The sequence below is a fragment of the Hydra vulgaris genome, chromosome 15 (assembly GCF_038396675.1).
Source record: "Hydra vulgaris chromosome 15, alternate assembly HydraT2T_AEP".
Classification (NCBI taxonomy): domain Eukaryota; kingdom Metazoa; phylum Cnidaria; class Hydrozoa; order Anthoathecata; family Hydridae; genus Hydra; species Hydra vulgaris.
In genome coordinates, this window is record NC_088934.1 from 11,325,770 (window position 1) to 11,352,651 (window position 26,882).

The window sequence follows — 26,882 nt, forward strand, 5'->3', positions numbered from 1 at the left end:
AAACAAACCTTACGACAATGGGAGAGTGGCTCAAGCTTGGCAGATAAAACAGGTCTAATTACATTTAAAATGTGTTTTTAGACTTTGTCTGAGAGTGAGAGGGTTGTTAATCTATATAGGTATATAGGAACGCCAACAATATTACAATATTTGTTTGCAGATAAATGAGTTTTGTCCACAAAAATTGTGGATTTTAATTCCAGACTTGAAATCCACAAGCCACTGCAAGCCCTAAGTTGTTACAAAAGACAAGCAGATTAAAAATCAGCTGCTTGTTCTAAGTTGTTAAGACAAGAGTATAATGTTGAGTTTTTAGCAAATTTAGATGTAAACTTTTCTTGAAGATTGTTATTGCAGATAAGAAACAATACAAGAGTAATGATAGAACTATCATTATCATTAAACAGCAGTTTAGCAGTATCATTAAAGTTACTTGAAATGAAGCAGATTGTAGGCCTTCAAGAATAACTTTAATCCTGCAGTTAGAAAGAAATTTGACATAGAGGTTTTCAATAAGGTCTGGTACGCTAGTCTTCTCCATTTTATGTAATGTATCTAGTAAAATTTTTAAAAATTATTAAACTTTTTTAACCAGTGTACTAAAGTCAGAGTATTAAACATTAATCAAATTAACAAAACTCAATTACTACTAATAATTATCTATGTTGTTGATATTCCTTCGATATTCTTATATTGATGAATAGCAACATTCTTAATGCTTCATTTGTTCTTTCATTAAATTCACAAATAAATCTTTCATTTGTTCTTTTATGTAATACTATTGTTATGGCTGTATGTAATACTGTTGTCATGGTTGTATGCAATACTGTTGTCATATTTAGGCTGGTTTTCAAATGATTTCCTTTTTCTTTAAGATCCAAAATCACATTACTGAGCAAATTTAAACGCCAATTGCAACCACAACTTTCAAGTACAAAATGTTGATAATACGTATGCGTGAGCTCAGGGTAATACCCTAGTTGCGTTTTAAAGTTCTAGGTCATAAAAATTAAAGTTTTAGCGTTGTGCTGAACACATGAAATAGTTTTTGTAGTTTTATATATTTTTGTGGTTTTATATTTTTTTGTGGTTTTATAATTTATATCATTAAATCAGCTAATTGTTTTTATTTTAAATCTGAATTACTAACTTTATATTATATTTATTTATAATAAATTACAAAAAGGCTTTTATAAATAATATATGTATATGAATATATATACATACATGAATAGATAAGGCAAAGTTAAGTAATTAGATTTATTAACATCGTAAAGTAATAACAGATCTTCCATGCTTACTATGTTATCAGAATGAGAAATAAGTAACTGATTACAAACCTGGGATAATTTTATCATATTTATTTAAAAAAAAAAAGATTTTAAACTTTGTTTCTTTGTTGTACCGAATAGATTTTTTACTTCAAAACAATAAGGATTTTTATACATAAAAAAATCATACAGAAAAATATACAGGACTACACAAAATTACATAAAGCGACGTTTTCATAGTAACAAAAACAGATAAAATAATAACCATAGATGTCATCTAAGATATGTAGATCTTCATAACAAGTTTTCATAGTAATTTTCATAACAAGTTTTACTTAAAATGACTACGACAAGGACAACTTATAAAATTTCTTATAAAGTTTTTTGCTGCAGTAGGCGTTTTGGTAAAGTTGCTCTAATTGCCAAACCATAGCCATTGTCCCATTGTTTTATGGTTGCATCTCTGTTCTTTTCCTTTAGCACCAATTATTTAAAATTCTCCCCATTCTTCATGTTTTTCTGACTGATAAAATTTACAGTTTTTTAACTCTTCATTGAACTTCTTGCTTTCTAACTTTTTTCTTTACTTTCTCTCTCAAATTTTAGCTAACTTTCATCTGTGTGCGTGTGTATATATTTATATATATATATATATATATATATATATATATATATATATATATATATATATATATATGTATATAAATATATATATATATATATATATATATATATCTATATATATAAAACACACACACAAACACACACACATATATCTATTATATATATATATATACACACACACGCACACATGCATATACATATGTATATATATATATAGGGGAGACAAGGCCATAATAAAGAATATCTTAAATTTTCAGTTTTTTGATGGCAGCATTAATCACACACTACTGGTTCTCCTATAGGCTGTTTGTTAAAAAGTTGTATATTGACTCTGAAATTGCCATTTTTGTATTAGTTGTGAATTTTTATTGTTTACCGCTGCCACTTTAAAACTCTTATGCATGTGTAAATAAGCTCTGCTAAAGATATAGGTAAGCTATTTCATTTCTCTTTAACATTTATAAGTAACTTAGTTTAAGTACTACCAATTACCAAAAAAAAAAGGCAATTATCCACCTTCCTTCATAGCGAGGAAAACAAATATTTTTAAACAGGCAGCCTGGGACGAGATGGAGAGCTTGTCATTTTGCACTGTGTTTTGGAATTTATTAACCTAATTATGATTATGATCCAAAAGCTGTTGTAAAAAAAAATGAAAATGCGAGGATAAATTTTGAACAGATTAAAATATTAATTTGAACCTAGTATTTAATTGCCCTAACCTCTTAGATTAAATCCTGTTATTTAATCTGTATTCAAATATGTAAAATCTAAGTCCCCAAATTTTTTTCACTAGAATGCTAATTTTTATTTCAGAAGATACCAATTCATGAAGAAAAATTTAGAGAAGTCCTTTCAATTCATGGAGGAAGATTCAGATAAGTCATTAATGCTGCAAAGCAGGAGGATTTAAAATCCTACATAACAGCAATGAACAAAATGTCTTTTGGGTTAACAAAGAAACAGTGTAGAAGACTAATTTTTGACTTTGCTGAGGAATATGGTATATTGCATCCATTCAACAAGCATACAAAGATGACAGGAGAAGATTGGCTGGCTAATTTTACGAAGAAACATAAATTTAGTTAACACAAACCAAAAACAACATCGATTGCCAGAGCATCAGCCAAGCGTAGAAAAGTTTTTCAACATTATAAGAAAGTAAAAAGGAAAAATACAAATTCACTGCTTCTCCAATCTACAATGCAGATGAGTGAGGTCTGTCCACTTTGCCTAATAAGCTACTCATAGTTTTCAGTCCTACAGGATCTAGAAGAGTTTTTAAAATTGTTTCAGCAGAGAGAGGAAGAAATTGTTTAATAAATAAATTGTTGAATTGGTGTTACTGGTTTTTGCCTGCCACCTTTTCTGATTTTTGCCGAAATACAAATGTTTTCTGAACTTTCAGAAAACATTTGTTTTCCCCTGTAGAGATAATGGTTGGAGCCGCAATCTCTAGTAGACAGTAAACAGTAGAACCTTTTTAATTATTTTTGAAGCACTTTTGTCTAGACCTGAAGCCAAACAAAGAATCTCCTACTCTATTGATTATTGACAATCACAAAACTCACATAACTTTGGAGGCTATATTATATTGCAGAGAGAAAAATATCATCATAGTTGGGTTGCCGCCCCACACATCACACTCCATCGCCTCCATCACATTGTCTCCAGCCCCTTGATGTGTCATTTATAATGTCAATTTATGTCATAAATAATATTTTAGCCTATTAAAGACTACTATAGCCAAGCATGGCACACCTTTATAGTCAATCATCCAGGACAATTTATCACAGACAAAAATGTTGATGATCTTTTGAGCACCGCTTACTTTAAAGCAGCTACATTTGGAAATACCATTAATGGGTTTAAAGAATGTGGGATTGAGTCTTATAATCCATTTGTGTTTAGCAAATATGACTTTGCTGCTGCAAAAACTACTGACTATGTTGAGAACAATAATGCTAATCCAAGTAGTAAAAAACCATCATATAAACTATTGAGAAGAACTTATAACAAATGCTAATTCCAAAGCACCAAAGAAGTCGGTTAGTGTTTTTGATTTCAAACGATTGTATAAACCAAAAAAACATGGAAAAAAAAAACAACAAAAAAGAAAAAAAATGAGCTCAAGCATTTTATAATTACAAATCCTACAAAACCTTACAAACCCTACAAAATCCTACACCCATCAAAATACTTTTTTTTTTCACCCTTCAAAATACTTTTTTTTCTCACCCTTTAAAATACATCCTTAATAAAAAAAGAAAGAAGAACAAGAAAGTTTAAAAAAAGAAAGAAAAGAAGCTTGTGAAGCTAAAGTTAGTGTAAATAGACTTAAGCTAAGCTCCTGTATGCCTAAGCCTATAAAATCCAGGACAAACAACCTAGCTGCATCAACTTCAAAGGATGATGTTATAAGATATCCTGCTTGTAAAGAAGAATATTGTGACCCGCCAACAGAAGAATGGATTTAGTGCTGTAAATGCCAAGAGTGGTGGCATGAGGTATGTTCCAATTATGAAAACAGTATTTTTATTTGTGATTATTGTTAGCGGTACAACTAAACGCTTCTATATTGCATTACACTTAGTTTGATATATATATATATATATATATATATATATATATATATATATATATATATATATATATATATATATATATATATATATATATATATATACACTCTTACACACACACACACACACTAATTTTCGTAGTTTTTATTCAACATGTTGCAATTAAATGTTTTATAGTTTATTAACTACAAAATTTTATAATTAAAAAAAAATGAAGCTTAACAATAGAAAATTATTTGATCTAGTATTCCAGATTACCAGTTAAAATTATTTAATTAAAATAGTTTCACAATAAAAATCTTTAAAATAATACTTTTCATGATAGAAAATAGCAAGAAACTAAAAAAAAAATTTATTCTATTATAAGGAAATTTCAAATATTTAATCAAATAGTCAAGTTAACTAATAATTCTCCAGATTTAAGGAGGTCTAAGACCAGAAGTGGAATGGAATAAAATTATCAAATTCTATGTTCTAAATTAAAAGGAACAATTTGTAATTTCTTGCAAAAAGTAATTCAAACCATTTTGGTTGGTTGACATGTTGTGATATCAATAGAACATTTAGCAATTTGCAGTTTATACTAAAGTTAAATTAGTTACATACTAATTGTTTAATAAATTTAAAAAATGGCCCAATCAAATTCTATGTTAGCTAAATTTAAAAAAATGTTTGAATATCTTACTAGTTGAAGCTCCTTTTTGATTGTCCACATTAGTACAATTACTTGATGAACAACTGATGTAAAAAATAAAAGTATTTTTAAAACAAATAATTTATAAACACAAACAATATAAAACAAACTTTTCAAAATCCTATAATACAAAACTTTTCAAAATCACCTGCAAACTTGAACATTATTGCCATCAAAAACACACTTGTAACCATAGAGACATTCTTTAGTGCACAAAGGAATACAGTCAAAAGGACTAGTTTCACTGAGGACAAAGTTTTTATCACAGCTAAATGTAAGCAGAATATTATCACAGCTTACAAATAAAAATGTAATACTAATACAACTGCTAACGCAACTATTTTAGGGTTAGGGTTATTAATATACAGCACATTTTACTTTTAAAAGAACAAAATCCTTACATGCATTCTGGTTTATCATCATTGACTTTACAAAAACCATGTTTGCAAATTAATTTGTCACATAAGGTTTGTGTGCTACAATCAATCCCTTTGAATCCTTTGTTGCATCTTAAAAATAAGTCTATACATATTAAAAAATCATCTTATATCTTAAAAAATGTCAGAATCATAAATACATAAAAAAAGGTTTGGTTGGCAAAGAACTTACAAACAATTGTTTTTTCCATCAATTACTGTGCAATTTCCATTGTCACTACAAAAACTATTATTGCAATGAACTAAAAAAAATTTGTATGATCATGAAAAACAATGATTTTTTTTAACCTACAACTATTACATCTTGACAAAAAAAAAAAGTTTTACAAAAAAGTTTCTATTTGGAGACTTCTTGTATAAAAACATTTGCTGAATTTTTATTTACGGATTTATATAAATGATTTCCCTACATTTCATTGTGTTAAAATAGTAAATACAACTTTTAAATATTAACTAAAATAAAAAAATTCTTTTATTTTTATGAGCACTAAAAATATCAAAATGTACATATAACTATAGTGAGAAAGTGAGGAAAGTGTTTGACAGTATAGAATGCTTTATACTTTTTGGTGGTATACTCACCAAACCTGAACTAATTCTTGATACACTTAATTATATTTACTTACCATAATTTCAGTTAAAATAAATGTACATTTGGTACATTTAATTTTATTGGCCAAAAAAGCCAATTTAAATAAATGACATATATATACATCCATACATACATACATACATACATACATACATACATACATACATACATACATACATACATACATACATACATATATGTAAAATAAAATTAAATCATAACATTTTATGAAATTAATAATCAGACTTGGTTGGGAAGCGGGTGCGATCACTTTATTTCTGACCATAAAAATTATAATAAGATATGACCACCTGGTCACGGTTTTTTAGATGTTTTGAGAACATTAAAATTTATGAATGTTTCCATGTATGTCTAAAACTTTTTTACACGCTAAAACAATTAAATTTGTAAATAATCTTTTGTAATCAAATGCTTTAATATTAGCAAGGTGCTTTTAAACTAAGCGATAATTTACTTTTATTGACTTTTATAAAAAAAAAATTTTAATTTTATTTGTTAAATTATATAAAGTTGAGTAAGTTTTATTTAAAATTATAATAAATAATTATATAAATAATAATATAGTCAATTTTTTATTCTTTAAATGTAAATCTTTTTAAAATATTTGTACGACTGATTTTATAAAAATAAGACTTTCAAAAACAACATTTTTCAATAAAATTTAAAAGATAATAATCATCAAAGTTAATAAAATTAATAATCAAATAAACAAACTGGAACTTACAGGCGACTGAACATAAACATACATATATAAATAGTGAATTACGAGTGGATAAACACCACACCAGAGGGTCGAACAAAACATAAACATACATTTATATAAAGTGACTTATGGTGAACCAGCCACTGCACAAGCGCACTGTGGAAAATTAAGGTCTGATTTGGATCAGAAATCAATAACTTTTTTGTTACTAAAGATTAAGTCTTGAAATTTTGTACAAATGTTAAGTTGTATACGACGCTTCTAAGGAAATATTTTTTAAAAAAAAAATTAAAATATAAAATTTGTAAATAAAAATTAAAAACTTTTAAAAAAATTAAAAAAAAAATTGTCATTTTTATTTTATTATTAACTAAACATGTTCTTTTTAACTATATGAAAAAAATTTTGAAAGTATTCGAAACAGCAAAAAATACATAAATTGCTTATTTAATTGGAAAATATATTCATATTAAATTTATATATATATAAAAAACATTTATACGAACTTTTGGCTAAACTCTTGACAAAAAATAAACACGTACTTTTTAAACTTTTTAACAAACATTTTCCTTACTTTATTTATTTGCTTATTTGCTTTATTAATTTGATTTTTTAATTGTTGCGTGTAATTAATTAATTTGCATATCTTTCAACATTTACATGAATATTTTCAAGAGTTTATAAAATGCTTATTATAGAAATATTCAGAATAGTTTATTAATACAAGTTTTTATACAGTGAGTTTTTATGGAATAAGTTATAGGTTGACTTGATCGAAAAGCTGCAAAGTATCTTCATCAAGTTCATGGACATTTTTGCAGTATGGTTTTCCATTGCTGGTAATGTAGGGATCAGAAGTGCACAGAAAAGTATGAAATACGCCCTCATTTATAGCTAATCTAGAACATTTCCTGGCATGATGAAGGCAAATTTTTTTATAATCTATATTATGGGATTCTTGCATATCTTCTGAAAGTTGACCAATAGGTAGTACTGTTTTATGATATTTTCTCTGTGAAGTAAAACTTTGTGTACTGAAGATGGTATATAGTACCAGCTATAATTACTCACATAAATGTGGGCAGTTTCGTACCAAAACTTAAATGTTTTGGTACGTATGTCACATAAATGTAGCATACGTACCAAAACTTTCAGCATTTATCATAAAACCTGAAGAGAAAGCTTGTAGAACTTTGTAAAGTCGCTTAATCAAATTTTCATTTACTCCAGAGATTCAGAAGAGCAGCTTGCATTATAAAAAAATCTCCTTGCAGTATTACCATCATTGGTATTACCACTTTGGTTTGTCGACAATTAACCCTAGCTGCTTATCAAAACCTTTCTGTACCAAGATTTTCTTCTCTTTCTTTTATCATTTTTTTCTTCACTTTTAGCTGACCGTATTTGGAAAGAGGTTGTAGGAAATATGTAATATCATTTCTATTCACCGAATCCGGGCATGTAATGTCGACAGTCCGTATTGATACGAACTTTCATTTTCAGGCCTAACAGACACTTTAGTCAAATCGTTCATCTGTCGTGGAGTAGTTCCTTATATTGTACATGTAGACACAGAAGGCATAACTGTTAATACCTGATCCACTTTTCCATCTATCATTGTTAAAAAAAGTTCTTGTTTCACAAGTATTTACAACTTTAATGAATTATAGATGGCTGTAAAGAGTATATTTGACTTTTTATTTCATCTACAACAACCTTGGTTTTCTCAGGAGTCTCTTTGCAAATTTCTATGCGTGTAGGTTGACAAAAACGTACAGACGAAGAAGCCGGATTTTGCCAAACAACTGAGCCAGTTACCTCATCAACTAATCTGATCAGTACCAATGAAGTAATAAATAAATTTGCATCAGAAATAAGTTCAGATTCCTCTAGAAGTTTCTGCTTGTACTAGCTTTGGCCAGAAGAGCCATCACAACCCCATTTATTATACAAAATTAAATGTTTAAATTATACTTGTACATGGAATCTGTAGTCAAAATCCTATCTACAGTGTGATCCAATAAATCTTGCAGTTCCATAATTTTTACATGTGTGTTCGTAATTTCTATTGCAGATGCTGGATAGCAGGTCTGTTTAATTTCTTGCAATTTTTAATATGGTGGGAATAAGGAAAAGTTTTTTTCGTCAATCAACTTCCTCAAGTATAAATATTAAGCTTTAGTTAAATCTAAATCAACAAACAAGATGTTTCTTCATCTATCAGTAAAACATTTGTGTTTTCCATAAAATTCGAGACAGATCTATTTTTCTTTTTCAGAAATCCTTAATGCTTCCACAAGCTGTGCTTCTGCTTTTTCTCCCATTGAAGATTTGCATTAAAGATGTGCTTGAATGCATTTTCTATAATAAAGTTAGAATTTTTTCTTTTTTTACTGGTCTCTGACCATTCTCCATAATACATGCACATTCTTCCTTGTTTTTCAAATGATGTGATGATGGTGTGGGGTCTGTTATTGCATTTTTCGATTTCGGTAAAAATACACTATATTTAAAATCTAACCAACTACTGTTGTTAGATAAAAAAAACTTTCCGTGATGCCATGATTCATCATTTATTAAATGACAGAATAATGTGCCTTTGAATAACACTAACGATGAAACACAAGCTATCCTGAAGAACTTGATAATTTTCTTTTAAAATTATTGATAGTATCTTAATTGACTTTCCTCCACTTATATTGCAAATAAAAACTATTATTATAAAAAGCTACAGTCTGAAACTACGATAAAAAGCGGTTTTCTGTTTTCTGACTTTTTTTACTTTTTTATCTACAACTTTGGAAACCGCACGTATCCGCACCTGAATTTTAATAAATCATTTTAATAGACGTCTAAGCTACAAATCAATTATAAAAATGAAGCGTGCGGAAGCGTGGGTGACTGTCAAAAATATTGGTGAACTTTAGATTTTTTTATTTTCTAGCTCATTTTTTAGTTCAATTAATTATTAGTAAACAAAACTATATAATTAAAAATATGAGTTTGTTCTAAAGCCTCCATAAATGATGCTTTCAAAAATTATACATAAAAATACTTATTCATAAAAAGATTTAGAGAAAATAACTTTTAAAGTGATGAAGCAAATAAGTTTCAATTGAACATTTACAAAAATATAAAACAGTAGGGCTTCAAAAATTCTCTTTTTACATAAAATTAGTTGAAATTCCTACATTATAGTTGAGATTAACTATTAAACTATTAAAAAAAATTAAAATGTTACTTCAGTAGTAAAATTTAAATTTGAGCAAAAAACATTTATAAGACAAAATCATATTTACTTTATATATCAATTTATGATATATATTATAGTATAATAAGCCGGCAGACTTAAGTAAAATATAAAGTTATTACATAGTGTGCAATTTGGAAACTGAACATTATAGACCGCTGTTTCAGGGCCTGACACGTTGCAAAAATTTTTTTAAACATAAAGACACTGCTAAATGAAAAGGTTGTTATAATATTTTTATAGTAATGCAACAATTTAATTATTTCTTTTGTTTATCTTACTTAAAAAGAATTTTTTTAAATATTTTAAACTTTGGAAACTAGGCAAAGTATAAAATGGTTATAAAAATACATTTTACTTTTTTATTTATTATACAATTCAACTACCGTTAATTTTGTTAAAATAAAACATAAATACTTAAATAAAGAATTACATTAAATGCTTTGATAAATTGAAGAACATTTGTTTCTTTACTAAATGATCATTAATAGTAAGTTGTTACTTTTTATAAGTGTCGCCTAATTTTATAGAAAAATTATAAATGAGAATAGTTTAGAAATAATGTGTTCTAAACATAATTTATTTTGTTTTAGTTAAGTTTTTCTTCGTTATCAATTCATTCCCTTATTTTAGTTAGTTTTTTTAGTAATTGTATCCCGTCAAGTTAAGATTTTCTTTGTGCTTTTTGAAATGTTCTTAAAATATCTAAAAAGCTGTGGCCATGATGTTGAAACTAAATATTATATGCGTGGTCAGATATAGAGTATGATCGCAGCGGCTTTCTGACCAAGCCTGAATAACTAATCATTTATTAACTTTAACACATTTTAAACAATTTAGGTATTAGTACCGATTGCACTAACTACTATTTACAGTTCGTTGCAATAACTGATGTTTATCAGTTCGTTGCAATAACTGATGTTTCTCAGTGGTTCAGTATTTGTACTCATTTTTAGTTAAAAAAAAAATTTTAAATTAAAAAAACCACTATCAAAAATGTGATTGTGGAAAAATAGCAAAAGTTAATAAAAAGCAAAATAAATATAAAAGAAATTTAAAATATTCAATTTCTTAACTAATATGTCTTTATTTCTTTTTCTTTTTTTTAATGAAAACTATAAATTTTTTAAAAAAAAAAATATTTATTTCACTGAAAAATCCAAATTTTAGAGAACTTATTTTTTTAAATTATGGTTTTTCATTTTCTAGAAAATTATAATGATATTATTACAGAATAATAGAAAATCTAAAATTATAAAAAAATATTAACTTAACTTTAAAATATTTAAATTTCTTATTGTAATTTATATATTGAAAATTTACAAACTATACCTGCTAAGCAATATAGATGTACTTATTTAGAGTACCTGCTTGAAAATCACTAACTAAATCAATTACAATAGTTGTAAAATGTTTATATAATGAGTTAAATAAGTTCTTACATTAATCTATAACTCAAGTAGCTTAATGTATAAGTTCTCTGTTCAAAAAAAAAAATGTATCCAAACATTCGAATTCATCTTGTGGTTAAAAGAATTTTTTCAAATCTTGCTGTTTTATAACTGATTCACAACCTCAACTTAACCTATTGACGTTTGTATATACAATTTGTATACATAATTGTTTGTATATATAATTGTATATAAAAATTACATATTGTTATTAAGTTACATGATTTATATTATAAATTTATACAATGAATATAAATTTCTTATATTTTCTTATATATTATGCTAAGAAACTTATTCTCTATATAATAATACTGAACTATTGAGTTCGGTATTATTGTACAAAAATATGCTTAGAGTTTTTTCAAACTCGAAAAAATAGATTTCATTTAATAAATTTATTAAAAAATATATTGAAAAATAAATTTAAAAAATTTTACTGAAAAATTTAAGTTACTCTTAATCATCTTTGGTTAATAAAAAAAAATGCTTTTTCAAAAGAAATCAAAATAATAATAATAATAATAATAATGGAAAAGAAAAATATTCTATAACTTGCAACAATTAAATCTTCTACCCACTCCATTCTTTGAACTCTACTTGCCTCCACAACCCCACTCGCTAACTTTATAACTCTTTCATGACACAATAACAAGTTACTCACTTTTATCACAGTTGACAGCATTTTCGTGGCAAATGCATTTAGCAGCACCACCAATCACAATGCACATTTGTGGACAGCTTGAGAATGAACATGGATTTTTAAAATCTTTTAAAGAAAAACAAAAAAAAGCTATAACTATTGTCAAACTTTGAAGACAATTCTTTTTTTTTAAGTTAATGAAATTAAAACCCTTTAGATAATTAAAGAATAACTTTAAAGAAAAATGTTCACCTTTAAACAGTTACTTCTGGAGATAATGAATTATATATTAGAGATAATGAATTATAATATATAGAGATAATGGGAAAAAAAAGTGTCACCTTTAACAGTAGATAGCTGTCTAGATTGATGATAAACACGAAGCTGAGTCGTTTTAAAAAGATCTCCTTTTAAAATTGAAAAATTTCCTTTACCCAACTTATCAACTTTAAATACACTTCCACTGTATTTCATCAAGCCATAAATATTGCCTTCAAAAACATCAATTGAAACTGGTAAGAAATGTTTAGGGTGTCTAGAAAAGTCTATCACTACCATGTGCAATGTCCCATCAAAGACAACACTTTCAACAGTTTGTTTTTTCATATCAGCCCAGAACAATCTTTTTGAAGCTGGATCAACTGCTAAACTTGTGGGAAACTCAAGATTTTCAGAGAAAAATGATTTTGCACTTGATCCATCCATATACGCTTCAAATATCTGTGGTTCAAATGAATTCTCACACCAGTACATTTTGCTAGAAAAATATTAATAAAAAAACTAAAAAAAAAACATAATTAAGGGATAATATACCAGTTTCGATACTACCAGTAATACCAGTATTTCGATACTATCAGTAATACCAGTAAAACTGTAAAATTGTGGTTGGTATAACCAGTATTTGTTTTCTAAATACTGGTGTTTTATGCTTCATACCTAAATTTTTATCCAATTCTTTAGCAGCTTGCTACAAGCTTACGCTAAATTTGATAATACCAACAAAAAAACTGTTATGGACTATGGAGAAAATATAAAAAAAGAAATGACTCATGAACTACTTTCTTTAAAAGTACAAGGTATGAAGTTTAGTTTAACATAAGACGAGTGGAAGTTCAGTTTATCATTAGGAGTGGACATTACTAATGGACTGTATATAAATGTTAACGTTTATGCAAATGGTAAATTTTATAATCTTCACATTGAAAAACGACTGCATATAGATGTTTGGAAATTTAAAAGTCTAACTTGGCCTTGTTTAACCTTGATTTAAAGGTTTGTGTTGTACTACTGATGGAGCTACAGTAATTAAACGATTTGGACAACTTTCACAGATTCAACATCAATTATGTATAGCACATGGAATTTAAACAAACAAAAAAAAAAACAGTTCTACAAGAAAGCAAGTAAATGAAAACGACACAAAAACAAATATAGTTGAAACTTATTCTGATTCTGATAAGGAAACTGAATCTGATATGAGAATAAATGTTACAATTCATATGAAATTCATATTAAAAACACCGATACTTATTTTTTGAAAGAAAAAATCAGAAAAGTTAAAAACATTACAATATATATATATATATATATATATATATATATATATATATATATATATATATATATATATATATATATATTTTAAACATTTTCGCTTTCAACAAGGCTGCAAGCAACCACTAATTAGAGTTGGAAGTTACCAGAAGAGAAAAGATGAAAATTGTAGAGCAAGATAACAATTGACGGACGACTTGGAGGATTGCAAATTATATGAATCAGGAAAGCAAGATGAAGGAAGTAAAATCCAAAGAACTAATGTTCGAGGAAAAAAAACTTGACAAACAAGAGTTTTTGGAGCACTTAGGAACAGTCACAGAAAAAGAATGAGACTTAATTGAATGACGAGTAACACAAAAATGAATTTTAGTAGATGGCACAAAAGACGCTACCTTTTTAGGGCAGTGCTGATTATATTGTATAAGTAAAAAAGAGAAAGAGAAGCAACATTCTGATGACTTGATAATGGTTGGAGGTTGGCTGCAAAAGCAGACCCAACTATGTTTACAATGCGTTTTTGCACCTGGTCTAAAAGAGAAAGGGCATCATTAGAAGATGGCAACAGTATTCCATACAAGGCTGGATTTGAGATTTATAGAGATAGAGAATAGAATCCGAAGTAAGAAAGTGTCGAGCACGATAAAGAGATGCAACCTTAGCAGATGCTAACTTTGCAACAGATTTGATAAATGGTTTCCAAAAAAGATCGGAAGTAAGAGCTAATCCTAGAAGATGAAGAGTAGATGACTCATCGAATACATCACTGTTCATAAATATAGGAAAATCTAAATTATTGCAATAACGACTGGAAAAAATTGAGTTTTATCTGTATAGAAGTTCACCAGCCACTGTGAGCCCCATGCTGTAGCAGAAGTGAGATCCTTTTCAAGCTCAAATGCCCCCTCCAAGCAGAGTGTTGGCTTCTTATCACAACAAGAATAAAAGCTAGTATCATCAGCAAACAATGCCACCTTAGATGTGAGAATATCTGGAAGATCGTTAATGTAAATTAAATAGAGTATAAGGCCGAGGATAGAACCTTGAGGAACCCCTGAAGTTACATAATAAGAAGAAGAGTGCTGTCCATTGAGGACAACTTTTATACTACGATTCAATAATCTTAAAGATGTTGCCAGATACACCATAAGAAGAAAGCTTATGGAGAAGACCAGCATGTCAAACTTTATCAATAGCTTTGAAAATGTCAAGAGCGATGGGCTTAACCTCTCCACCTTTATCTAATGCACGATAAAACCTATCGGTTATTCCTGTTAACAAGTCAGCTGTAGAACGAGAAGATTGAAATCCATATTGATGATCACAAAGTAAGTTATTAGATTCAAGATGAGAAATTAAGTGTTTGTTAATTAAAGATTCAAAAATCTTGCTTATGATAGGAAGAAGACTAGTGGGACGGTAGTTAGACAAATCAGATCGCTCTCCAGAATTTTTGAAGATAGGGATATCAGATGCCGTTTTCCGGCAGACTGGAAAACAAGACTCTGATAAGCACTTGTTGAATAGAATTGAGAGTATAGACGACGCTCCGGAGAACACTTCTGCAAGACAATAACAGGTATGTTGTCTGGGCCACAAGCTGTAGAAGAGTTTAGGCAGGAAATCACTTTAGATACAGAAGCTGGAGTGATACGAATGTCAAGCAATGGATCAACCTGTTTGTTGGCAATATCAGGTAGAATACAACTAGTGGAATCAAGAGATGATATTGATGAAAAGTTTTTAGCAAACAATTCAGCTTTGTCTTTAGGTGAGGTGACAAAGTCTGAACCATACAAGAGAGGTGGAATTAAAGATTTTCCATTATTATTAATACTATTAAAGATTTTCCAGAGGTCACGAAAGCCTAATTTTTAAGATGAGATACGAGATTTCATGACCTGAGAATAGTGGGCTTTGGCATTAGACAAACCTTTTTACAATGGTTTCTAGTAGTAATAAACAGACGTCTATTTTCTGAAGAATTGTTTTGCTGATAGATATGGAAGTAATGGTTTAGATTGGCAATCGCAGCAGCACAATGTGAGGAAAATCATGGAGGAGATTGAGGCTTGATCTGGAATTGTTGAGAGAAAACAAAAAATTCCACGCTAGCCTGAATCCACGAAGTTAAGTAAGAAGCACATATGTCGACAGGAAGACGAAAGATTTCTACCCTAGGGTCATCACAAAGAAAATCATGGAAAGAGTCCCAGTCAGCTTTAAGGTAGTTGTAAGAGGTACGATAATAGGGGGATTCAGGTGATGAAGAAGAACGATATATTAGTTTTAGAGAGATCAAACTGTGATCAGAAGCACATAAGGGTAAATGTGGAGAAATTGAGCACTGACTAGGATCAGAATCAAGACATAAGTCAAGTAGAGAAGGTAAATGATTTGGGTTGTCTGGAAAGCGAGTTGAAAAGTTGACTATTTGAGTTAGGAATTGAGAAAGGCTAAAGTTGTGGGCTTTAAAGCCTTCAGAATCACTAACACTAGAGCCAAGCCAATCAGAGTGGTGAGCATTAAAATCACCGACAACAACTATATTAGCTGATGGATAAAGAGAGAGGGCTTGGTCAATATGATCAGAAATAACATCAAAAAGAGTGCAGTCTTGAGATGAAGGAGAGCAATATAGAACAAAGAAAAAGGTAATAGAGTGAAGTGGTGCTAAACAAAAGCACATTTAAGGATAGTCTGTGGATTCAAACCTAGTTTCCTGACAAGTAGGTCTGGTGAACTTTGCAAGAGATAAGACTCAACAGAACAAGTAGATCTGGTGAACTTTGCAAGAGATAAGACTCAACAGAAGAAAAGTTACTTTAAAGACCACGAATCTTAGTGAATGATAGGTTTAGAGAATTTGGTGATGATGATGGTTTTTTGTGTTTGATAGTTTTTGTTACTTTATTCATTTTTAAATTTGTTGAAGAACTTGACTCAAACCATAGATAGTACTCAAAACACTGTTTAATAGCCCAATTTATTCTTAAGATAAAAAAGAGATAAAGCATATGTTCTGGATTTATCTTCATTACTTGCACAGCGATTTGAACAAAATGAAGACTATCTAACTGTAGTTGATCAAGAAACAGATAAAAGCAAAATATTGAAAATGACTGTTGTGTTGTTATGAAATTATTACAAAAAACAACCTTATCATTGAAAGACAAACTGCATGACATAATACAAGTAAAGAATAAGAAAAACTTGCCACTTTCTTACTCAGGATTCTATTCTTTATCTTTATAAATCTCAAATCTGTCCTAGTTTGGAATACTGTTTTCATATCTGGAGTAAATCTTCCAATGATCTGCCACAGATATGGCAACAGTATTCCATACTGTTAATTTAAACATTATGGAATAACATTATAAAAAAGTGGTAATGGTTGGAGGTTGGCTTCAAGAGCAGGTCCAACTAAGCTTACAATGCGTTTTTGCACCTTGTCTAAAAGAGACAAGGTGCAAAAATGCATTGTAAACATAGTTGGACCTGTTCTTGCAGCCAACCACCAACCATTATTGCGCCATCATAATGTTGCTTCTCTTTCTCTTTTCTACAAAGAGAAAGAGAAGAGATGCTAGCTCTTTTCTCTAAAGAGCTAGCATCTCTTGTGCCATCTACTAAAATTCATTCTCGTGTTACTCGTCATTCAATTAAGTGTCATTAAGTTAACAGTCACAATTAAACATCCTTTAACTGTGACTGTTCTTAAGTGTTCCAAAAATTCTTATTTATCTAGTTTTTTTTCTCAAACATCAGTCTTTTGGAATTTGCAATCTTTTAAGTCGTCTGTCAATCATTATCTTGCTCTATAAACTTTATTTTTTCTCTTCCAGCAACTTCTAACTCTAATAGTGGTTAATTGCAGCCTTGTTGGCTGTGTGAAGTGAAGATGTTAAAAAAAAATTAATAAAAAAAACTCTTCAAATGATAGTCTTACTGCAAGAATAATAAAAGAATTACAATGGTTTAACGAACAACATGTATCTTGAGCAAATTTTATCACGCTTTGTTAACAATAAAACCAACAAGTGTTGATCCAAAAGTTTTTTCCATTGCTGGCATAATTTGTACCAAAATAGTCTAATTTGTATGATAAATCTTTATATATACTAATAATATACTTTATGTTAACTTGATAACATAAGTGACAATAGCTAAAAAATTGTGTGAAATTGTGTTTTAAAAAATGTTGCGGCATTACAGGTATTAGTAAAATGGGGTATTTTGCATGCCCTAAACATAATGTTAAAATATAAAAATTATATTACTATATATTAAAACATAAAGTTAAAATGTATATAAATAAAAATATATATATAAAATAAAAAAATAAAACTATATATTAAATATAGAAATTATATAAATTATAAAGAAAAAATAAACAGGGAAAATTAAGTAACATTAATATTATTTTAAATGCATATAAAATAGAAAAATAAACGTATTTAAAAGTGTTTTTATTTACCCTTCCTCAGAGTTTAAGGTAAATGCTTCTATCTTCATGGTACATTTTAGTACATTTCTTTTGAATTCTCCAATAAAGTTTGCCATATAAATTCCAGAGTAATCAAGTCTGGAATCAACCCAGTAAACATTATTTCCAATATAATCAGCTACAATATGACTTGGCGAAACATTAATTAAAGTCTTTAACGTTTTATACCTTGGCTCACTGGAACGCCGGTGAAATTTATTAGATTCTACCAGAAATTCATCTGAAAAAAAGATGAGTGTCAAAAAATATTTTTTCTGTGCAATGTAATTTAACATAAAATGCTGAGCAAACAAAGAAAATTACCTGAAAGAGAAAATATTGTCATTGAGCTGTTCCCATCAGTAGTATACAAAATTGGGAGCATAACATAATTAAAATCAAATGAGGCTATATGCCCTAAATCAGTTTCCAAAGTATAATCTCCATTAGAAATTTTCATCAGCTTATTATTGGTTGGAATAAATAAAATAGAAGGAGGACCTAAATGAAAAAATGCACTAAATAAATATTAATCATATGCCATCATCATATGATGCATATTTACAAACTGTAAAACTTTAAATAGGTGTTGATTATTTCATTTGACACTTAAATGACATTAGCCACTCATTAAAATGGTAAAATTGATCTTTCTGTAAGAAGCACAAACTAACTTATAAAGGCATAAAAGTTACTTGGCACAATTTATATATTTTATTATTCCTTGAAAAAAAAAAAAAAAGAAAAAAAAAAAAGTTTAAAGCATAAGCTTATTTTACTATTTAAAAACAAATTTTGTCTTCAGATCGCTTTAACTGAAATTGTTTGAAAAACACCTTCAGCAAACTTAAATTTTTTTTTTTTTTTTGAGAATGTTAAAAATCAAGGAAATAATATTTAATTTCCATTAAAATAACTCTTCATTTTTATTTGTCTTAAGTGGTTATAATAAAATATTCACATTTCCGTTTATGAAGCTTTAAGTTTATGATGTTATTGGAGAGTTTTGACAAAATGAAAAATAAAATTTTATTACGCTTTTCTTAAAAAACTATTTTTACTAAAAAACATATTCGCAGTTAACAATCAGCAAGTTAAATGCATTCTTTTTCAATAAGATTGTTTCACTCAGATTTTTTTAAAGCAACTTGTTTTTAACAACTGTCTTTTATATGATCAAGTTAATAATTATAAAATAATTTGGAATGTGTTTTTTTTATAATAACTTGTTTTTAAACTTAACAATCATATACTTATATAAATGAGTATTATACATATGAATGAGTATTATACAATCATATACTTATATAAATGAGTATTATACATACTTATATAAATGAGTATTATACATTTGGGTTATTCCATATGAAATCACCTAGTTTTTCAAAAGTGCCCCAGGGTACTACCTCAAATTAATCATTACTAGCAAGTTTGTAGTCACAAGCACTTTTCCTAAAATAAAATTATCAGTGTCTTAACCTAATTTATTTGATATGATTTTATAATATGCATTTATGAATAAAACTAGTCAAAAGCAAATATTTATAAGGTTTATAAGCAGCTCCTGCAATTGCTTAGCTAAAAAAATTTAGAATTCAATATATTCTAACTTTAAGGCAAAGGTATGTTTTTGCAAACAAATGAAGTCTTTTTTAGTACATATTATGTCCTTAAGTTTATATTTACATAACAAAACGTGGGAACAAATATTATAAATAAATTTCAAAAAAATTTAAAAGTTGTTTTTATTACTAACTGACCTGAGCATAGTAAAAACTACAAAGTATTCTACAACACAAAACAGGTAAAAAAAACCAAATACATAATAAACATTAACGTTAAACAAAAAGTTTTTGAGTTTCCATCTTACTCCCAGATTAAATTCAAAGTAGTAAAACTAGTAACGAAAACATCCAAATAAGTTTATGGGTTTTAAGATTCATTATAAATTAAAAGGTAAACGCAAATAGCTCTTTTTAAAATCATTTTTGCTGAAATTAAATCCACAAACACATTTTATATATATATATATATATATATATATATATATATATATATATATATATATATATATATATATATATATATATACCCAGCAAACATGCCTTTATCGGACCGCCGTGTTGCCGCCGTCGGCACTATATGCTGGCACGACGCTGGCGTCCGGTGCTGGTGCCGCTGCATTTTGCTCATCGGTTCTATGGCGGCCCACCATCCACAAGCCACTGATGGGCCATCATCGAACCGGCAGAATCCCCGAAAACAAACCTTCCTTGGACCACCACGTTCCCGGCGTCGCCTAAATATGCTGGCCCAGCTTTGGCGACCCGTGCCTGTACCACTGCTTACTTTTCTTATAGCTCCTATGGCGGTTCTTCGGCGGCAAAGCAGCATTGTATGTTGCACTAATTTTATAGCAGTTGCACCTCAAGGGAGCGAATTCGAATAAAATAGTAAAAAATTAGTCATGAAACTAAATTAATGCTATTATTAAGATATAAAATTTATTCTTGCGGTTCGTCATCATTGTCGATATTAGCTCTTCTCTTTTCGATAAAAGTTCTTCTTTTAACACTTACGATTGCTCGCGCTAGCCTCCCACCATTTCGGTCTGGTGCTCCTCGTAAAAATCGTACAATTTCTTTTTGAAAATCACACTCACTAACTGTACTTGTAGGCGGATTACTTTGCGCGGCTCCTTAAAATAAATATACGCGTAAGAGATTTTAAAATAAAAATAGCACGTTTACAATTATTTTATAACCTATAAAATTATCTCCGACAAAACAAATGACATTTTCTCAGAAAGGCATGCTAATATACCTGCAAAAACAAAAATCAACTCACTTTCAAGTACACGCCTACACTGTGATTCTTTTAATCCAAATTTATTTTTTATATCCAATTTAAGGTCAGCTTCACTTCCTTTACGTTAACCACCGGTCCAATTAAGCTGACAACAAGGTCGATTTGTAAAAAGAGAAGCAGACATTCTTCTTACAGCATCTTTCAGGTTGTATCCGCCTTTGCTAGCTACAGCAATAACCTATAAAGATTGGAAATACTTTGTAGCAAAATATTTTATTATGTTTATTAATATTTAAAACAATTTACTTACTAAGTTTGAAAATACTGTCTTATCGTTCTTTATGAGCTCTTCAAGTGTATTCAGCTCTTTTAAGTCGTTAAGAGGTAAGTGTAGCTTATCAAAAATTCCTTTATCATTCTCCTCCGCAGTTAAACTTTGCAGCAATTTTGTATTAATTTCAGTTTGACGTTGAAGATCTTTCAAGCAAACTTTGATCTCCATAACAACATTTACTAATGATGTTATATCAGTTGGTAAAATGTTCAAAGATGCAGAAGGAACGACAGGAACATTAAATGTATTTTTTTTAAATATGGGTTGTGTTGCTTTCTCGAAATTGAATTGACCATTTTTTACTGATGACAATTGATCTGTATTATTATTTGGTGAAGATGTTAATAAACCTGAAGAAGTTACTCTATTAGTAAGTATATCATTTCGAACCAGTTGGTTTGGTATTGCCAATGATATCTTAGGAGCTTCAGGTAGAATGTGTCTCTCCAATAACTTTGTCATCTTAGCTTTGCTTTGCTTATAGCTGTTATTAAATTTATTTGTGTCATTATCACTCTTGTCCTCATAATACCAGTAATCGTTCTTTCTGGAAAAAAAAAGTAAGTTAATGCAGAAAATAAGGTAATGTTTTAGAAATGAGAGTTTTTTGTTAAATACAAGAAATTCTTATCTACTAAATTCTAGTTTTATAAACTGTGCAGAAATTCTATTGAAACTAGATAAAACAAACAAAAAACTAGACAAAAAGGTATTAAAAAAATAAGTAAAAAATAATAAAAATAAACAATTCTCAAGTAAAAAAATGAATAATAAGAGAAAAACATCATTAAAACTATTTCCATAAAATTCAAAAAACTGTTAAAACATAAACCTTTTTTGGCGGCTTTGTGTCTTATGCTCTTCATCTTCTGTTTGTAAATCTGACGTATCTTGCGCAACCACCAATTTTTTACAAGCTTTTTCATATGTTTCTGAATAATAAATAATTTTATTTAATTTCATAAACATTCGAAAGGTGGTTTTAATATTATCTAAAGACGGTTTAACTTAGTTTGCCCACTAATTATACAAATCTCTTACTTTCTGAAAAAAAAGTTTTAAAAGATTATACCTGTTCTATACATGATGGAAATGGTGTGCTTTGACCAAGTGTCATCTGGGATCTCCCCGGCTTTGCTTGATTTTTTAATTCTTGCATCACTAACATATTGTGGCCAATAGCATGAACAATCATCCACTAACCAATTGTCTGGTATAACATACATTGAACCTTGTTCGTTGAGAAATGATACAACAAGGTATTTCATTTTTCTTTCTTTCTAAAAATCAAAAACACTACTGGGTTAGGGTTAGGGGTTAAGGTATTACGGCTAACCCTAATCCTGATGAGTAAATATTAAAAAAGATTCATAGCTGTCGAATGAATATATTGCTAAACAAATATTTATTTATGATTTAAATGTTATTTGTAAAAACATGTTATTAGTAAAACTAAACAATCTACAAACAAATCAAATAGTAATTAATATTTAAAAATACAATCTATAATAGCAAGCAATGAGCAGCTTTTTTCATAAAACCTTGTATACAATAACTCTAGTGCCTGCTTATTTTCTTCTTGACATTAGACTTAATTAACTTATAATATATTGCATAATTTAGTGAAACTAAATGTTTTTTAAATTATTAATTAAAAAAATACAATTTGAAACAAAATACAAATTAATTTTAAATATATTTTGAACTTATAAATAATCCATTACATAGACAAAAAAAGCTTTTAAAAATGCAAAAATTTCGTGCTATATTAGGACTACCAACCAATTGAAGATTTGCATTATCTGCAGTTTTTGGTAAAATGTTTCTCTGATCATCTGTGTAGTCATCGAAGAACCTCTTGACATATTTTACTACCATTCATCTTTTTGTCCAATAACTTATTACTAAAGATAAATAAGTAGTTTTGTTAACATCATGTAGTTATTGTATAGTTTTATGGTTCCACTCAAACAAATTTAAGAAATATATATATATATATATATATATATATATATATATATATATATATATATATATATATATATTTGCAAATACATCATAAGTTGCAAAAAAGTGTGCTTTACTGCTTTAAAAAAGTGCGCTTTAATTCTTCATAAAAAATGAGGGAAACGAAGAAGATGTCATCAGTTGCGCCTAATGCTGCATTTGTAGACTAACGATCTTAGAAATACATAAGTAACATTATTTAAATATTTTTTTTACTAAAAGTTTACAAAGCTAAAATTTAGTAAACTTTTTTAATTATAAATGGTAATGGGGTATATACCCCATTACCATTTATAATTTTTAAATTAATATATATATATATATATATATATATATATATATATATATATATATATATATATATATATATATATATATATATATATATATATATATATATATATAGTTGCCGAAATTGGAACAGCTCCTTAATTGGAACACTTAGCTTTATTTAGAAACTGGAACTTATTCTACTTTCATGAATATTTTTTCTTGTAAAGAAAATAATTTTCTTTATTTTTTGAAACTTCTAGTATTTAAACTTAAAAACTGCACGTATGTGAATAAAATTACTTTTTTTTAAAGAAAAAAATTTTTGCGATCTAATTTTATTGTTGCATTTAAACGATTACAGAAGCTTAACGATATTGAGTTTGATGATAATTTTTTTAAAATTTTAAATTTTAAGGGTTTCAAGTCTATGTGATATTAAGAGCTTATATCGTAAGTTGTTACTTGTATGTAAATTATTTGCTACAACACCATGGTCCTATGTTGCCCAGAATGGAACTTCAAAAGTTGCCGTAATTGAAACGATATCATCTCATAACACGCTACTTGACGTCCGAATTATCAGAAAATTTCATTAGTCCGACTGTATAATATTTTTTAAAGCGAATTTCTTTTATAGACATAGTATTATTGTTAGACATTTGTTGCTTTTTTGGAATTGGTATTTAGTCTTGCTTTAAAGTATGAAATGATTTTTCACAAAATTTTTTTCATAGTCTAAAGTCTAGTCATAGTCTAAGGATATAAAGTTGATTGTAAACATTGTATACTTTAATTAACAAATCATTTTATCTTTTAGTAAAAAATAAAATGTAAAAGTTTTACAAAAGTTATACATTTCTATTTAACGGATAAACTTGTAAGACAACATAAAGTATATACCCAGCATAAGTTTTTTACTGTATATAGAAGTTAATATATAAAGTTGCAAACTTTATATAGTTTATATAGATTTTGATTTATATAGTTAATGATTAACTAAACAAAAATGATGAAAAATAATGATTATATAATGAGTATACAATTAACTTAATCATATATGAATAACAAATAAATATATGAAAAAATAAGCCTGTAATAAGATTATAAAACTCCCCTTATGTATCTTCATAGTAATTTGCTTTTATTTTAGATGCAAACACCACGAAAATATGGAAAATGGAAAGTAGAAAACTTGAAAAAGGCTGTTGAAGCAATAAAACAAGGAGAAATCAGCTTAAATGAAGCCGCTTATGAATTTTGTATTCCAAAAGCAACTTTGTCAAGGCATATAAATGAAAAAAACAAAGTTGCTGTTGCAAATGTGAAATTTCATGGTCGACTTACCACCTTACCTAATGAAATTGAAACAGAACTAGCTGATCACTGTTTATTATTAGAATCGATGTACTTTGGATTAAGGATAGATGATCTTCGTCGTCTAGCATTTGATATTGCGGAAGCTAACAACATTACACATAATTTTAACAAACAAACACGAATGGCAGGAAAAAAGTGGTATTATGCATTTATGCAAAGGCACCCACAACTGTCGCTTCGTGGGCCTGAATCAACATCAATTGCACGTGCACAAGGTTTTAATTAAGAGCGAGTGCAATCTTTCTTTAATTTACTTTCAAAGTTATACATGGAAGAAAAGTTAACTCCAGACAGACTTTATAATATGGATGAAACTAGTTTATCAACAGTACATGATGGTCAGATAAAAATTATTAGTGCAAGGGGCAAAAAATGAGTTGGAATTATGACTAGTAGTGAACGAGGAAATTCAGTAACAGCTGTAGTTTGTGTATCTGCAGCAGGATTTTATGTTCCACCAATGTTAATATATAAACGCAAAAGAATGAAGCCAGAAATAACAAATGCTGCACCTCCAGGAACTGTATTTAGTACTCAAGAGAAAGGATGGATGTCAAATGAAGGTTTTTTAGATTGGCTCAATCATTTCATTAAAGTTGTTAAACCTTTAAAACAATCAAAAGTTTTGTTGATACTTGATGGTCATGTTACACATTCAAAAAATTTGGCAGCGATATATCTAGCACGAAATGCTGGACCATTAGGCGTTGCGTTCTTTGGACCACTTGGTACATACTATGATGAAGCTATGCGAAAATGGATGCGGTCACATATATCACAACCAGTAACAACTTGGCAAGTTGCAGAACTATTTGGTGACGCATATAGTCAGGCAGCATCATTGAGAATTGCTATGAAAGGATTTCAGGCTAGTGGGTTGTGGCCTTTGGACATAAATGTATTCACTGATTCTGATTTTACAGCCTCTTCATTTACTGATGTTGGTCCTTCAAACAATCTTCAGTCATCTGAAAGTATATATGGGATGACAAAACTATCTACAGATAAATCAAGTGAAAAATAATTAAAATGTCATGTTTCAGTTTCAACTTTGTCTCTTTTGCCAGTGGTTTCACTTGAAGTAAAAAACAAAAAAAGAAGATCACGAACAACGCAGGCGGCTGATCTTACAAGCTCCCCATATAGACGTGCCCTAGAAATTACACCAAGAAATCAAAAGCACACACTAAATCAAATAGCTTCCAAACAAATTAAAAAATCTACAAAAAAAAGCTCACACTAAATCCAATAACTGCCAAACTATTGCAAAAACCACAGGAAAGCAAAGTAGCACTTGACTCAATCACCATGGACCAAATGAAATTGAGCACATCAAATAAAATCACCATCGCCACCACAGCACACCACATATCACCACTACCATCCTAAGTGCAGAAGCTGCAAGAAAAAAAGACTTATGAATTGCGAAAAAAGGAATAAATATTTGTTGTAATTTTTATTTGTTATTATATCTTTTAAATATCTTTTATTAAAAAGCTAATCAATTAATTTTTCCTTTGAGCCATAAGTTTTATAGCTGTAATTTATTCAAATATTAGAACTGTTCTAATTAAAGAATATGTGTTCCATTCAAGGAGACCAGTTGCCTTTATTGGAACAAAATGGTGCCTTTAAAAATCAAAGTTTATATCCAATAAGGGTGCGATCAATAGAGTCGAATCATTAATAAAAGCATAGTAGGGTTGTATATCTATATTATTTAATTCATAAATGTTTTCATAGTTAAGCCATCTTTGGTTAATAAATATTTTTTCCTA

General features: G+C 28.5%; 1 protein-coding gene across 1 annotated transcript in view; it reads right to left on the minus strand.

The window, feature by feature from the left end:
• LOC136091310 (low-density lipoprotein receptor-related protein 1-like) overlaps positions 1-19,726 on the minus strand; it is a 38,486-nt gene extending 18,760 nt beyond the window's left edge. The window contains exons 1-9 of the mRNA XM_065818715.1: positions 19,634-19,726; positions 18,630-18,806; positions 18,297-18,546; positions 12,607-13,022; positions 12,287-12,391; positions 5,781-5,850; positions 5,573-5,680; positions 5,320-5,439; positions 5,163-5,215 (exon numbers count right to left, since the gene is read on the minus strand). Of these exons, the coding sequence (XP_065674787.1) occupies positions 5,163-5,215; positions 5,320-5,439; positions 5,573-5,680; positions 5,781-5,850; positions 12,287-12,391; positions 12,607-13,022; positions 18,297-18,546; positions 18,630-18,765 (1,258 nt within the window). The 5' untranslated portion in view covers positions 18,766-18,806; positions 19,634-19,726. The remainder of the gene's footprint in view (positions 1-5,162; positions 5,216-5,319; positions 5,440-5,572; positions 5,681-5,780; positions 5,851-12,286; positions 12,392-12,606; positions 13,023-18,296; positions 18,547-18,629; positions 18,807-19,633) is intronic.
• Between the last annotated feature and the right edge of the window lie 7,156 nt (positions 19,727-26,882).